General features: G+C 46.6%; 1 protein-coding gene across 1 annotated transcript; it reads right to left on the bottom strand.

Moving 5' to 3' along the window:
• Positions 1 to 10,756: 10,756 nt before the first annotated feature.
• Positions 10,757 to 12,393, bottom strand: LOC124655363 (ornithine decarboxylase-like). Its single transcript, XM_047194271.1, has one exon. The coding sequence runs from the start codon at positions 12,281 to 12,283 to the stop codon at positions 11,048 to 11,050; it is 1,236 nt and encodes a 411-aa protein (XP_047050227.1). The 5' UTR covers positions 12,284 to 12,393; the 3' UTR covers positions 10,757 to 11,047.
• Positions 12,394 to 14,062: the final 1,669 nt, after the last annotated feature.

Here is a 14,062-nt window from a genome sequence, read left to right as displayed (position 1 = left end):
CCTTCGCCCACTGACTCCTCCTGACCTTAAAAACCCCTATATAATGGACATACCAAGAGGCTTCCTCGAGGAGAGTGCCACAGAAACACAAAAACATCAAAACAAAACCAGCGAAAATTTGAGGGGGAAACTCCCCCGGAGCCGTGCCGGAGGGATCTCCACCTTCTCCAACGTCTCCACCATCATCACTCATGATGAAGAGGGAGTAGTCTAACTCCGTACTATGGGTTTGTGGAAATATCTTGATCTATTTCTCTCTTGTTCTTCATAGATGTAGTACCATATGAGCTGCTCACCATGATTATGGTCATATATATAATTCTTATGTGGTGAACTTTTAATTTTATGATATTGATATATGAGATTGGAACCTATTATGTGTAATATGTATTGATAGATATATACCATGCACCCCGTTCTTAAGTACTTGTTCTGATCCAAATTGTATGCAAGAGCATGTGTGGCGATAAGTGTGTATTAGATGGAGTAGTATGGTGATAGTGATTGGATAGTGACAACAAATTCAAGATCTACTATGGTATTTACCTTTTTTTTTGCTACCTCACTAGGGATAAAATGAATCCATGTGCTATAATTATCATGTGACAGTGTGATAATCTTGTTTGTTCAAGGTAGCATATTTGAGATTCAAATATTATGTCAAATTACTTAAGGCTATACTCTGTTGATTCTTAATTCATGATCGCTTGGAGTTTTTCTTTTCTTGAGGAGTACAAGAGAGATATGTTGAATCGTCTCTATGTTAGTACATGATTCCCATATGAATGATTATCAAACACATGTTGAAGTTCTACCAATATTATGTCTTTGATAAATTATTTGTGTCCACTACAACTTAAAAAGATAGTAGACAAGTGAAACCATGAACCCTTGTACATTTTAAATCATTAGAAACATCTTTCTAACACTATTACCACACTTTACAATTACTGCTATTTATTAATCCTAAAATACCAAAAATACTTTCTTCACATACTGATGACAACAACTCTATGCGCATCAACTCATTGGGACTCCAATTGCAGAGTGCTTTAGCAAACGTCTTTTCCTCACAAGGGTGACTCGAGGGTTCATATCGATCTGTCAGGCAATTGGCTTAGAAACTGAATTCTACAGAAAAATTTCCTATATAGGTGTTTAATTTGTAGGATTGATTTCCATAGGATTTTTTCCTAAGTATTCCTTTTCACTAGATTTCATAGAGAATCAAACATACACTCGTACCTCTTTTTCAGAATCATTTGCTTTTGCTTGGATGAAACCAAACAAACTTTGGTTCATATGAATTCCTATAGAAATGATGTGAACATGACATTGCAATTCTAGACTTTTCATATTTCTAAATTTTTCCCATCCTACAAATCAAACATGTCCTGCTTCCCTGGCTCCCTCGACGAGAAATCGATCGGACGCGTTCGATTGATTTCCGGCTAGTTGGCTGGCTCCTTGACGAGAATCGATCAGACAGATCGATCAATTGCCTCCCTCGCTGGTTGTCTCCCTCGACGCTAGCGTGGAGCGTCAGTTCGTCTCTCTGTCGCCTCTTTCTGGCAATTCTATGATTTTTCCTCTGATTGATCTTGTAGTTGATTTACCAGGGGATCAAGCTGGCATCCCTCGTCTGTCGTCTGTCATGTCTCTCTCCCCTTACTGGTTTTGTCCCGTTTTTCCCCTAGCAGTTACCATACGGTGGTACTAACCTAGGTATTTTTCAATCCCAATTTCTGAATTTATTTAATTGTGTTGTAATTTTATTCATCTCTTTTGTAGGAGTCAACTTGGACAAGCTCAATGAGGTTTTCGAAAGCGTAAGAGAAAAGAAAGGAAGTAGAATTAATCCAATCTCAAAATCAAAAGAGGGCAATGTACATGTTTGTTCAAAATAAACCACTAGTATCCTCCGATATTATGCTAGTTAATGTTGATGCTTTTGATTACGAGAATATTATTGAAGATTTGATTTCCTTCCCTCGTGTGCCTTCTTCACTCCTCTCCACTCAAGCCCCTTGCGACTCCGAGCATCTCCAGTTGCGTCCCCCAAAGCGTCTCCCAAACCGCGCCGGATTGAGCGTTTGGGGGACGTGTTTCGTTCGTGCCGTGTTTGGGGGACGTCGCTCCCCAGCCGCGTCCCCCAAACGCCGCCCCAAACATTAAAAATACTTTTTTTTTGCATTTTTATTTCAATTTCCACAAACTAATACATAATTGGGAACGTGGTTTACACGAAGACATAATTTGGAACATGGTTTTCCACAAACTAATACATAGTTTGAACCATGGTGGACACAAATATAAAATATTGCAAAAAAACTAAACCTAACGAGGCCGTGCATCGAAGGTTTTGTGTGTTCGCTGCCAAGAAAGAACACTCGATGGCACACCCAGTCACCCAAACTGGATAATCCAGCTGGTGATGGTGCCCTTGTTGGTTCTACCGAGGAAGAACATACAGAGACCTCTGTGCACGTATTCGCTGCGAAGAAACAACACTCTTCATCAGTCGTCCTCCTCGTCGGTGCTGTCGCCGTTGTAGTCCCGGCGGCAGCGCGTCTCGTCGAAAACCTTGACGCTCAGGTCCCTGTCGCCAAAGTAGGTGAACAGGAGGAGGAAGCCGGCTTCGAGGTTGTGGTGGCGCGCGAACTTCTCCCAACCGATGTGGAGGTACATCTTGTCGCGCGCGTCGTAGATCACGTCGACGATCCACCGGTAGTAGCCGCACGAAGCCTCCCGCATATGCATCGTGCCCGGGCGGTCGTCGCCGGCGACGTAGGCGGAGAAGGAGTCCGGCAACCTTTGGATGCCGCGTGGGTCGCCCTTGAGGACGAGGACGAACTCGAACAGCACGCCCGCATCCACTTCCATCTCCGACGATGAAGACGAGGGCGTGGCAGGCGACGGTGAGCGTGCAACTCTGCCGCGGCCGCGGCCACGACCACGACCACGACCGCGAGCTCGGCCTCCGCCTCTCCCAGCCATGGCGTCGACTCTTGTTGAGATGGTGGCGGCTAGGGTTGGGGAGAGAGGCGCTTGGGTTTGTGTGTTAGAGGGACACTGAGAGGCGGCCCTTTTTATAGGCCGGAGGGGGGCGGGGGAGCGGTGGCGCTCATTAACGCCGACACGTAGAGCTAGGCGCGACAAGACGTGTCGCTGCGCTCTCCGGGAACTGCACCGTCGCCGCGCCTCTGGGGAAGCTGCACCGTCGCTGCGAGCCAATAACTTCCGTCGCGAGGTAGGCGACAGTTAGGTTAAAATTTATTGTGCCACTGACGGTTCGGGCCCGCATTGCTTCTCCTCGCTTTTCGGTGCGTCCGGGGACAGGAGACGCACCGGGGACGCCGGACACCGTATTCGGTTGCGCCGGATAAAATTGGGCTTTGGAGGACGCGGCTGGAATGATTTTTTTATCTGACACGTCCTAAATCGATTTGGAGGATGCTTTCGAGGAAGCTACTGGAGATGCTCTCAAAAGGCCTGGCTGGTCGGGTCGGGCTGCACCAGAGCTCACAACTCCGGGTCCGACTCTTCCAAGGGGGCTGGGCTCTGGAGATAAAGAAATCTTCTCTTTTTAGGAAGGGCATAGCCGAGGCTCGAGATCGAAAACAGAAATCGCCGGGCACGCTCTAATCCACCGCGGACGACGACATCTCGATCAGGACAAGGCTCGGGTCAGGTCAGGTGGGTTTGCCTTCGATTTCCCTTGCCCTCCGTCGATGCATTTTGGTCGGTTTCTCCCTCAGCTCAGCTTAGGAACCCTACACTGCTTTCCCCCAAGCACTGTGGTGGTGGGGGGCAAGCATTGCTCACCGATTTCCTTTCCGCGCTCGATTTTCACCTACGATACCTGTCCCAAGCATTGATTTTACTTATTCATCCTGTACCTATCCCATCGCTTTCGGTTCCCAGTACTGTGAAACGCAAAGTAGGGATTTTTCTTGACCTCCAGCGTGATTGTGATGCACAGACAGGATGCTGACAGTCTCAAGACGCAGATTGCAACGGCTGCAAGCTGCCTCCGTGCGTGGTTCAGCTACCGTGAAAAAAGAGGAGGCTGACCATCAAGCCCCTGCTGGTGAGTGAGTCTCTGCACTGCCAATCACCTCCTCCATGTATGAGCGCACATTCTTTTTGTGGCCTGCAATGCCTGCCTACTCAATATTAATGACCACATATTTGCAGAACACCATGCGTTTTCTTCTGTCAAAGTAAAGGTCGAGATTGGTGAAGAACAAAAGAGCAAGCCCTTCCCACAAGGTCTGCTTCCTCTATTGCCTGCCTACTCAACATTACCACCATATATGTGTGCACATTCTTTTTATGTCATGCATTGCCAGCCTACTCAATATTAACTAGTACCACATATGCAGATCACCATGCATTTTCTTCTGTCAAAGTAAAGGTCGAGACTGGTGATGAGCAACAGAGCAAGCACATCTCACAAGGTCTGCTTCCTCTACTGCCTGCCTACTCAACATTACCACCATATATGTGTGCACATTCTTTTTATGCCCTGCATTGTCAGCCTACTCAATATTAACTAGTACCATATATGCAGATCACCATGCATTTTCTTCTGTCAAAGTAAAAGTTGAGACTGGTGATGAGCAACAGAGCAAGCCCATCGCGGAAGGTGAGTTAACACAACACTCCCTGCTTTGCTGCTTCCTCCCCTGCAGCAAAACACTCTTCTGTACATCGATTCTCTCTCCCGAGTATACATACATACTTGCTTGTTTTTCCCCCTACATGGTCTGTGCATACCGATGGATTGTCATGTGCCTGCAGCGAACAAAAAACATCGATAATGAGTACTGCTATATCATATGCGTGTGCTTTCCTTCTGGAGAAAAATGTATTTTAGATGGACTACTATTACGTTGTGTTGCTCACTAGTCAGTAGCCTGCTATGATAAATGTTAAACAGTCTGTTCAAACTGCCCATTGCAGAATGGTTTTTGTCAACAATTCAAATGCAGCAGGTCAAATATAGTTTATTTACTATTCAGGTAATAAACAACAAGAATTCTGATAATGTGCTCGTGTGGTACCATTCATTTTCAGGCAGCGAAACCGTGAGGAAACGCCGTCGGGTCAAGTATGACAATGGAAGTCGCTATGCACGCATTATGTCAATAGCACATCGAAAGAAGGCGTCCCCTAATATTTTGGTATCAGGAGTTGAAGGAAGGTTATTACATAATGTATTTAACCATCTGGTTGATGCGGTCGTAGCTTCTCAGACAGCCGGTATGAATATCTATTATCTCATCAAAATTCAACTGTACTTGTGCTGGAACTTGTGACAACATAACATGCTATCTCTTTTGGATTTAACAACTTTTTTTGTGTATGTTCAAACTAGGGAGCCAAGAAAAGATTATAGAAGTGAACATCAGCTCTGATAGGTGCAACTCTCAAGTGCCTCTAGTTGGTCGAGAATATATCCTGCAGAAAATCTTGACACTCCTACTCTGCATGGCACGTCAGCGCCTTTATGACCCACCATCTGATGATGAAGTTGTGTACTACAGAGAAATTAAGAGACTTATCAGATGTGCGATTGCATACCATGAAGCTAAGGAAGAATCAGAAGGTAATGCGTTGCAATATTGTATTAGATTAATAGTTTTGGTTATTTAACTAAATCACATGTTGTGAGGTCAGGATGTACTGCGGTCTGATAGTCTTTCAGGCTCCCCTTTCATTTCTGGACAACTACTCTGACTTCAGTTCTGATGTTGTTCCTTCACAGATGTCCAATGGGAATATTCGATGGACCCTGCAGGTTATCATACTTTGTCCTGCTCGCAAACAATATCAGCTGTCGAGGAGCTTATAGAGTTAACAGGCCCTCTTACAGAGTTGATCCCACACTTCCAGGATTTGAGTCACAAAAGTGGTGAGTGAAGAGTCTTATTTTACTCAATGTCAGCCTTTCCTCCATTTTTTAAGCATGCATATAGTAATGCTTGACTTCTTAACTGATGAGATATATTTTAAAGGCCTTGTTACAGTCCATATCGTTACGGTTATGCTCTTAATGACACCTTCCATGATGCCTGTTATTTACATGAAAGAATTATGATGCTCCATGCCCTTGCACATCTTTACGACTGTCTAGCTATTACCTAAACAGAATGATGTTTCCCTCTTCCTTGAAAGGGGTTTTCATTCAGTTTGAGTATTAATTTGTTTGTTCCAATTAAGTTGAGTTACTGAACCCAACCACCAAAAAAGAAGAGTTATTGAAATTTGAATATTGGCCAGCTAAATCCATATACTTGCAACTTTTAAAATTCCTTTTTCATCTGATAATTGTAAGTAGTTACATGTTTTATTGCCCATGCAATTCCATGGCTGTTGTGCTCATGTACGAAAATCTGCGAAACTCTTCCCTTGTGCAGGTTCAGTACCTGATATTGCTATGCATGTTAGGATGGATTTCAAATCTCTACCTGAACCAGATTGGAGTGTTCGAAAGACCAATGCGTTCTACTACAGCAAGTTGATTCTGGCTCTGCATGATCTTAAATGTTCAGGCCTGGTAGGTCTGTCTCCTAACAGCAACGAGCAGAAATCTTTTGACACTTTACTGGACTATGTAAGCTGTGATCATTTACATGTAAAACAAGGTGAGTGCAAATAATCTGCGCTGAACTAATTTGTTCCCTTAACCGTCATACCATTTTAACATGGTTCTATTGCAGAGTATGAGATGCCTGCTTCCTCTGGATGCCAATCAGTTGAATCTACTAAAAAGCGAGGAAGAGGTACTCGCTTTAAAATTGTACTGCTTTGTCTATTTTCTTGTTTTTCTTATCACCTTGCTTCAACTGCACTACAAATCTCTTTATTTAGGAGTTATATGGTACCCTACCCCAACTTGTTTGGGAATAAAGGCGTTGTTGTTGTTTTTGTTGTTGTAGGAGTTATATGGTACAATCTAGGATTTCATGACAAACACAACAAATCATGCTTGCAGTTTGCATTGTCTGACTGTCATGTGTTCTTTCAGATGTACTGGTGGACGACGATTATAGAGATGATTTTTACCCAATTACTCCACTCATAGATACATCTGACTATTTTTATGGTCAGTTGATAGAGTACATGATGCAGTTGAGAGAATCCTGCTTGAGGCTGATGCTGGGCATTATGGGCAAGGTGGGAGCTGTGGGCTACCCCTTTAACATATTTCGTATGGATGATAATAATATTATGCTTGAATGGCTGAAGAAAGTGAAGTTCAATAAACTAGAGAATTCTGCGAATGCTGCCAGAGATGTCCCTCACGGTATCCAACTTGCACGCTACGCTGCTTCACTGATTCAAGGAATCTCTTCTAGCATAGAAGATGCATGTGCAGAGTTGACCAATATGTTGAGAAGGAGGGAGCATTATTTCGATTTTGCTCCTGAGGCCCTTCTTGTGATGTTGCTTCTAGATTGTGGTAAGTCAAATGCAGCTTAAACAACTCTAATAAGTAGCACTGGGTGAGCCATCTTATGCACATGGATTCCTATTTTTACAAGCCTTCACGTCCTTCCATTTGACATGCATTCTCTCCCTAATTTACCTGGGCTATGCAGAGTGGAGCCGCATTTTGATTATATATTTATGGAGTATATAGATTTTACTGTAGAACTAGCTGTTGACCTGTTGGTGGACTAATGTGGTTTTTCAATGGCAGGTGCATTCAGAAAAGCAGGAGAGAAAATGGAAATGCTTCAGGGTAAAGCTCAGGGTTCAATCTACCGCCTTTCCTGTCAGTGTGATACAACTTTCTCTGACAATCACGACGGTGCCGAGACCAGCACCACTGCGAAAATTCTTGCAACCATCTTGCAAATCCTGAAGGACATTGGAACATCAGATGCACTCGGTGCACCATCGCCCGGTGAGGTGATAATTCTAGACCAGATCATGGAGCATGTCTCCCTGTGCATCGATGGCTTCCTGTGCGCAAAGGCGTATCAGAAGGAGAGGGACCTGAGGCGCAAACCGTATAGTAAAATTGGTAAGCATTGAGTCGCAGCCCTTGTCGCATGGCTTGGCCTTATTTTGAGGATGGTAACTGAGTGCACTTGATATTTTTGTTATTGCAGCTTTTGAGTTGTCTCGCATCAGGGAGAACGGGACTTTCGCAAATATTTGTCGTAAGTATGGTTACCGTGTGGAGGGCATGTCCGAGCAGTTAAAACAGCTGCAAGAGGGATTTAAACTCGTGGTCCAGGCATTGCAGAAAACAGAGATTACCTAGGAAACTATTACTTCCCCACACGGGGGTGATATTTGATTTCTTGTGACTACCATTTGTCAGCACAGGTCTCATCCTCTATATTTCTCAGCACGGCGCCTCTGTCTTCCTCGCTCCATTTCCACTCCTGCCGTGATGCCACTGCCGACTGTAGCGCTCCGGAAGGACGTCGCTGACCTTGAACTCGAGAGTCGGGAGCTCCCGCGCGAGGCGCGACCACTGGCGCGAGAGCGTGGAGCGGGTGTCGAGGCGGCAGAGCAGGAGATGCAGCACGTCGTCGGGGAGCGCGCCGAGGCGGTCCTCGTCCTCCTCGCCGACGCTAGACACGTGGAGGCGCCGGAGCTCCTGACAGAGCACTGCCAGCTCCGTCGGGGGCGGCACGTCCATCTCGATCCGGCAGGACTGGCAGTCTGGCGTTCTCATGGTGCTCGATCGGCCAATGCAATGCAATGTGAGATCGATCGAACAAGCGACCTCTTGCCGCTCTGCCTGCGCGCGTGAGATTTGAACAAGTCCGAGTTTGTATGGGCCATATCTAGTAGTCTGGACTTTAGGCAGGACTGTGGTGTTACATTGCTTCACGCACAGAGATTAAGCCCAGATTATTCATGAGAAATTTACAGGCCCCATCTATCTAGTGTGGATTAACAGCCCAGCTTGCGTGTTAAGGGATTAGAGCCCAGAAAGGTGAATGGAATATCGCCGGGTTCTTTTTTTTGTGCTTGTCCTGTGTCTTGATCTAGTGACACTGACAGAGTGACAGTCAACAGCATGATCTCGATATGACGCGACTCCGCACTGCGGCAACGTTGAACTGGGGCTGCTTTACCGCCGGCAGAACAAACACAAGAGTCAGAAAAGCGCGTGTGTACGCCTTCATTAGCGCCGACAACTACCGATGGAATATTCAGAGTTGCCAATATAGTACTCCTTGTCAAAATATAACGGTAGTTAACTAGAGTAGGTGGTGATGACAAAGTTTAAATTAGAACAAACGACTACCAGCAGCAACTTACATTGGACCGAGCTCACTTCACGTGTTGAGACACCGAATCCTTGGGGTCATCGCAGGAGGGGAGAACTCGTCTTACATATGGAAATGGCGGGGATTGTTGATTAAGGTCACGTGGGTATATTATTTTATTTTTTGAACGGGCATACTACTATTTTTAGTCACCTACTGGATTCTCAGTTTTTCTTTTTTTGAAGAAGGGGCAGCCAAACTGCCAATCGATTAGATAGAAAAGTTTTAATTACAGAAGATCCACAAGCGAGTCAATCAATAGAAAAGGCAAAAAAAAAAGGAGCCCTTGTGTGAACTGGCAATAGAAAAGTTGCTAAAAAAATCTTGATCGCAGATAATCCAAGCAACCCAAGACTCCTTTGACTAAATAGGAAGTTGAGATGAGGAGCAACATATGCGCTCCTCCTTCAATGGCCACCTTGTGTGAATTGGCAATACATTGAGAAGCAACTTTTAGGTTGTACACTTGCCATTCATATTAATGATGCATAACCTGTATTTTTTCATGAAAAATTACAACTAAAAGATGGACATGTGGATGCCTGATTTGCTTAAATACTTAATATTCAAAATATCATTAGTAGAACGTATATAGAGAGAGGCCAAGGTACGAAGAATCTATTTTGGAAAAAAATAAAAAAGGCGTGATGGTTCTAAAGATAATGAACTTTTTCATAAGTGGAATCATCAAAACGTTGAAGATTTAACTTATTTGAAGTTTTAGCCACTTTTTCCTAATGGTATTTCAGTCATATTGATGAAGTTTCACGTACTTTTGTCGTGTTTTAGTTACGTTTGAGTCATTTTTTTTCAGCTTGTATTTGTATACTGTATGTTCGACACAGAAGTGAACACACTTTGGAGAGCGATATTTGTTCTATGCACGGGCCATCCCTCTTTCTCTTTCACTTTTTCAGAGTAAATGTCAGATTCCTTCTTTCTCATTCCACACTTTATAGAAACTAGTTGCAAAACTTGGAAAATCTATAGCTTTTAAATAAGAAGATCAATTTTGAAAACCGTTTATTTGGGTTTCCTAGTGAAGAAAGCTATAGAGAAAATGCCCAATATTGAATACTACTGTATTATTTATAATTTTTTAAAATCGAATGTTGAAACTTGGTGAAACTTTGCTTTGAAACAAATAAACTAGGTTCATGAGAGTTAGAAAAAATTTGGCAATTGCCTTGGAATTTATTTTGGAGATCGACGCAATTTTTTGATCTTGTTATGCCGAGTTCTATTGTGCATCATTATGTTTAAATGTGCTTGAAAATTAGAATTCGGGATCTTGTCAGAATGAACCATTTTTAGGCTAATTTAAAAGATGCCATCGAAAGAAATACACAAATATAAACGAACTGTAGTCTGGCATATATATTTCATTAGATATGGCCTTTTCAAATTCAACACAAAAAATTAAATTCATATACTAAAGGGGTGGGCGCATTGTACACTTTGCTTTACTATGAAGTGCTTTACGATTGTAATTGTATATTTACAACGGCGAGAACATGGCATACATAGACGCGTTGCGTATACTGTAGAACCTCTTTTCAGGAACAAACAAATAATTTCAACATCGGATACATGTGTATACCTAATACTCAGAAAATTAGAATCAAGAAAGCACGTACGTACATTTTTGTACGAGCTTAGTACACCGTTTTGTATAATAAGCGAGTAAAACAAATCCAATACTAGCGTTTGCTACGTACACTTGTTGTCCACATCACGTAGTATCTGGCTCAGCTGGAGTATGCATAGTAGATGTTGATGTCGGACGTGGAGAAGCCGTTGAAGTTGGAGCCGGAGGCGGTGGTGTAGGCGCCCATGTCGTCGAAGACGAGCCAGTCCCCCACGCTCATCTCCGGCAGCTGGTAGCCGGTGACCACGGTGTCGAGGGAGTCGCAGGTCGGGCCGAACACGGTGGAGGCGTACGTCTTGTCGCCGGCGCGCGGCGCGGCGAGGGGCCTCGGGCGCGGCACGTAGTGGTCCATGGGGATGCAGCTGAGGGTGCCGTAGAGGCCGTCGTCGATCCAGTACTCGCGCACCTCGCCGCGCGTGCGCTTCCCGATGACGCGCGCCGCCATGGTGAAGGCCGTCTCGGCGAAGTACCTCCCGGGCTCGCCGATCACCTCCACGCAGGGCGCCAGGTCCCCGAAGTATCGGTCGAGGGCGGCGTTGATGACCGTGGCGGCCTCGTCGAAGGCCGGCCCGGCCATGAAGCCGCCCCCGATGTCGAGCACGCGCATGGGCGGCATGCCGAGGGCGAGGGCCTGGTCGAAGACGTTCCGTGCGGCCTCGATGGCGCCGCGGTACACGTCCGTGTTGGCCGCGCCGCTGCCGACGTGGAAGGAGACACCCGCCACGTTGAGCCCCGCGCGCTGTGCGGCGCGGAGGAGCGGGAGGACCTCGTCGGCGTGCGCGCCGTACTTGGCGCCGAGGTCCACGCGCACGTCGCCGCCGTCGGGGCCCTTGATGCGGAGCACGAGGTCGCAGTTCGGGTGGCAGCGCTTGATCTTGGCCACCTCCTCCTCGGAGTCGTAGGTGGTGAGGTTAACGCCCACCTCCGCCGCGTACTCGAGGTGCGCCTCGGGCTTGCACGGGTTGGCGTACACGATGCTGCTGGGCTCGACGCCCAGTGCGAGCACCGCCTCGATCTCCCTGCGGCTGGCGCAGTCGAAGCCGGCCCCGAGCGTGGCGAGCGCGCCGAGGAGCGCCGGCTCCGGGTTGCACTTGACGGCGTAGCAGGGGCGCACGCCGGCGAGCGCGCGGCGCCAGGCGCGGTGCAGGTCGACGACGCGGGCGAGGTCGAAGACGTAGAAGGCGCTGCGCACGCCGCTGCCGGGCGCGGAGATGGTGCGCATGAGCGCGGACACGGCGTCCTTCTCCTTGAGCGCGTCGCGCTTGAAGGCGATGACCTTCTTGTCCTTGACGCCCGGCGCCACCAGCACCGCCTGCATCGGGCTGCTTCCGACCATGTCGACGAGGAGGAGGACGGTGGTGACGACGGCGATGTGATTGTGGGGATGTTTGTGGTCACGCTTAAACAATGAGAGATGCGGCGAGAGGAGATCCCGGCGAGTGCTTCTTGGCGTGTGTGCGGCTTAGCTGCGACGAACTCGGGCGTCTTATGTAGTGCTCTGCCGGCTCGGTTGTGACGCTGCGGGCACAGACAGCCACAGCGGTAGGTAGTGGATGGAGTTGGCCGCCTCCACCTTTTGGTGTTTGAAACGGCGCCCCAACGACTAGGAGAGCTTCGTCGTTTCTGCCGGCTCTCTTCCTTGCTGCGTTGCAATTTGCAGTGCTAGATCCGGGACTCTCGGGTCCGGTCAAACAAAAGTGGAATATGTGCACGGTCTTCCCTTCTTAATTGGGATGCACTTTCGAGTTTGGTCTCTACATATAAATTTGTATCATATGCTTTTACAAATTATTACAACCTTCTCTATGATAAAATAAGAATCTTGGTTTTGTCGAGATACGGATATATCTTGACACATCTTAGTTATAGATACATCACAAACTGAATCCCATGTGTTTTTCCTTTATTTTTCGGTTTGGCTTCGGCCGCGCGATGTTTGTTCCTTCTATATCGATGTAAAGGTAAAACTTTTGCCTCGTTTAAATAAAAAATGTTATAGATACATCCGTAGCTAAAAAAGACCTAGATACTTATTTTTAGATGGAGGAAGTGTATATATGTTATTTTCACATTTTCAAAAAAAGGGAGCCCATACAACGCCTTTTGCGGTGTCGAAGCGACGTGCCATACGCAACATGGTGTCGTGGGACATGACCCACATTCTTCTTCTTCCTTGGCTCTTCTTCCTCCAGACGCAGAGTCGGCCAGGCAGCCTACTGCGGCTACCTGTGGCTGGTGCTGCCTCACCCTCCTCGATCCGCCAACACCATTGGTCCACCACCGCCCCAACCTCCCTCTGAAGCCCTCCGACCTCCGACTCCCGCGAACCCACTCAACCTAAATTCTAAGACCTCATCGCTGGCTTGCTCCCGCACCCCAATCGCACCTTTTTTTCTTCTAAATGGGGGTATTCCCCGGCCTCTGCATGAGTCGATGCACCCCAATCGCACCCTAACCCTAAGTTTCATTCCTCACCTTCGCCAGCGACTCCGCGTCTAGCCCCGTCATCCCCGTCTCCAGTGAGGTCTTGGCCTAGCCTCGTCGTTCCCAATGTCGATGATGATGGTCGTAGTCACGTCCCCATCTTCTCCGGGTGGCCACCACCGTCTTCCTGTTTTTCGGTGGCCATCGCCACTAACGTCCCTGACCCACTCACCGCACACAAGTGTCGAAGGGTACGCGGTGCGAAGCTTTGGTGCTGCAACGGGTGGCATATAAGATTTACCTTTTCAAAAGGTACATGTTGCAGAGGCGCATCCGTTTTTGGCTCGAAAAGCGAAACTACCCTCCTGGTCCATTAGACGGATCATGTTGGGCTATGGGCCTCTTACTTTATTTGCACAACACAGGTGAAGTTTATATGCGTTGCTCAAAAAATGTCGAGCTTCTTTTTCTTCTTTTTTTTGAAACAAAAATGCATAATATATTAAGCAAGCAAGCCGCCTCCTTAAAAACTTTCCAGTCCCCTTAGGTACCCTGATAAGGAAAAGAATGTGTTAGAAACTTGCTGCTTCAGTCATGCAGAGTCAAATTACAATCCTTCTGGACACCCTCCAACACACATGTCCGAACAGAGCCAAGGAGGCAACCCGAAGTACCACTCTTACCTAATTAT

This window comes from Lolium rigidum, chromosome 5 (assembly GCF_022539505.1).
Source record: "Lolium rigidum isolate FL_2022 chromosome 5, APGP_CSIRO_Lrig_0.1, whole genome shotgun sequence".
Classification (NCBI taxonomy): Eukaryota; Viridiplantae; Streptophyta; class Magnoliopsida; order Poales; family Poaceae; genus Lolium; species Lolium rigidum.
The sequence above is the reverse complement of the archived record's forward strand: the minus strand, read 5'-3'. Positions and strand labels throughout refer to the sequence as shown.

Coding starts and splice junctions, on each gene's coding strand:
- LOC124655363 (XM_047194271.1), bottom strand. CDS start 12,283: ATGGTCGGAAGCAGCCCGATGCAGGCGGTGCTGGTGGCGCCGGGCGTC.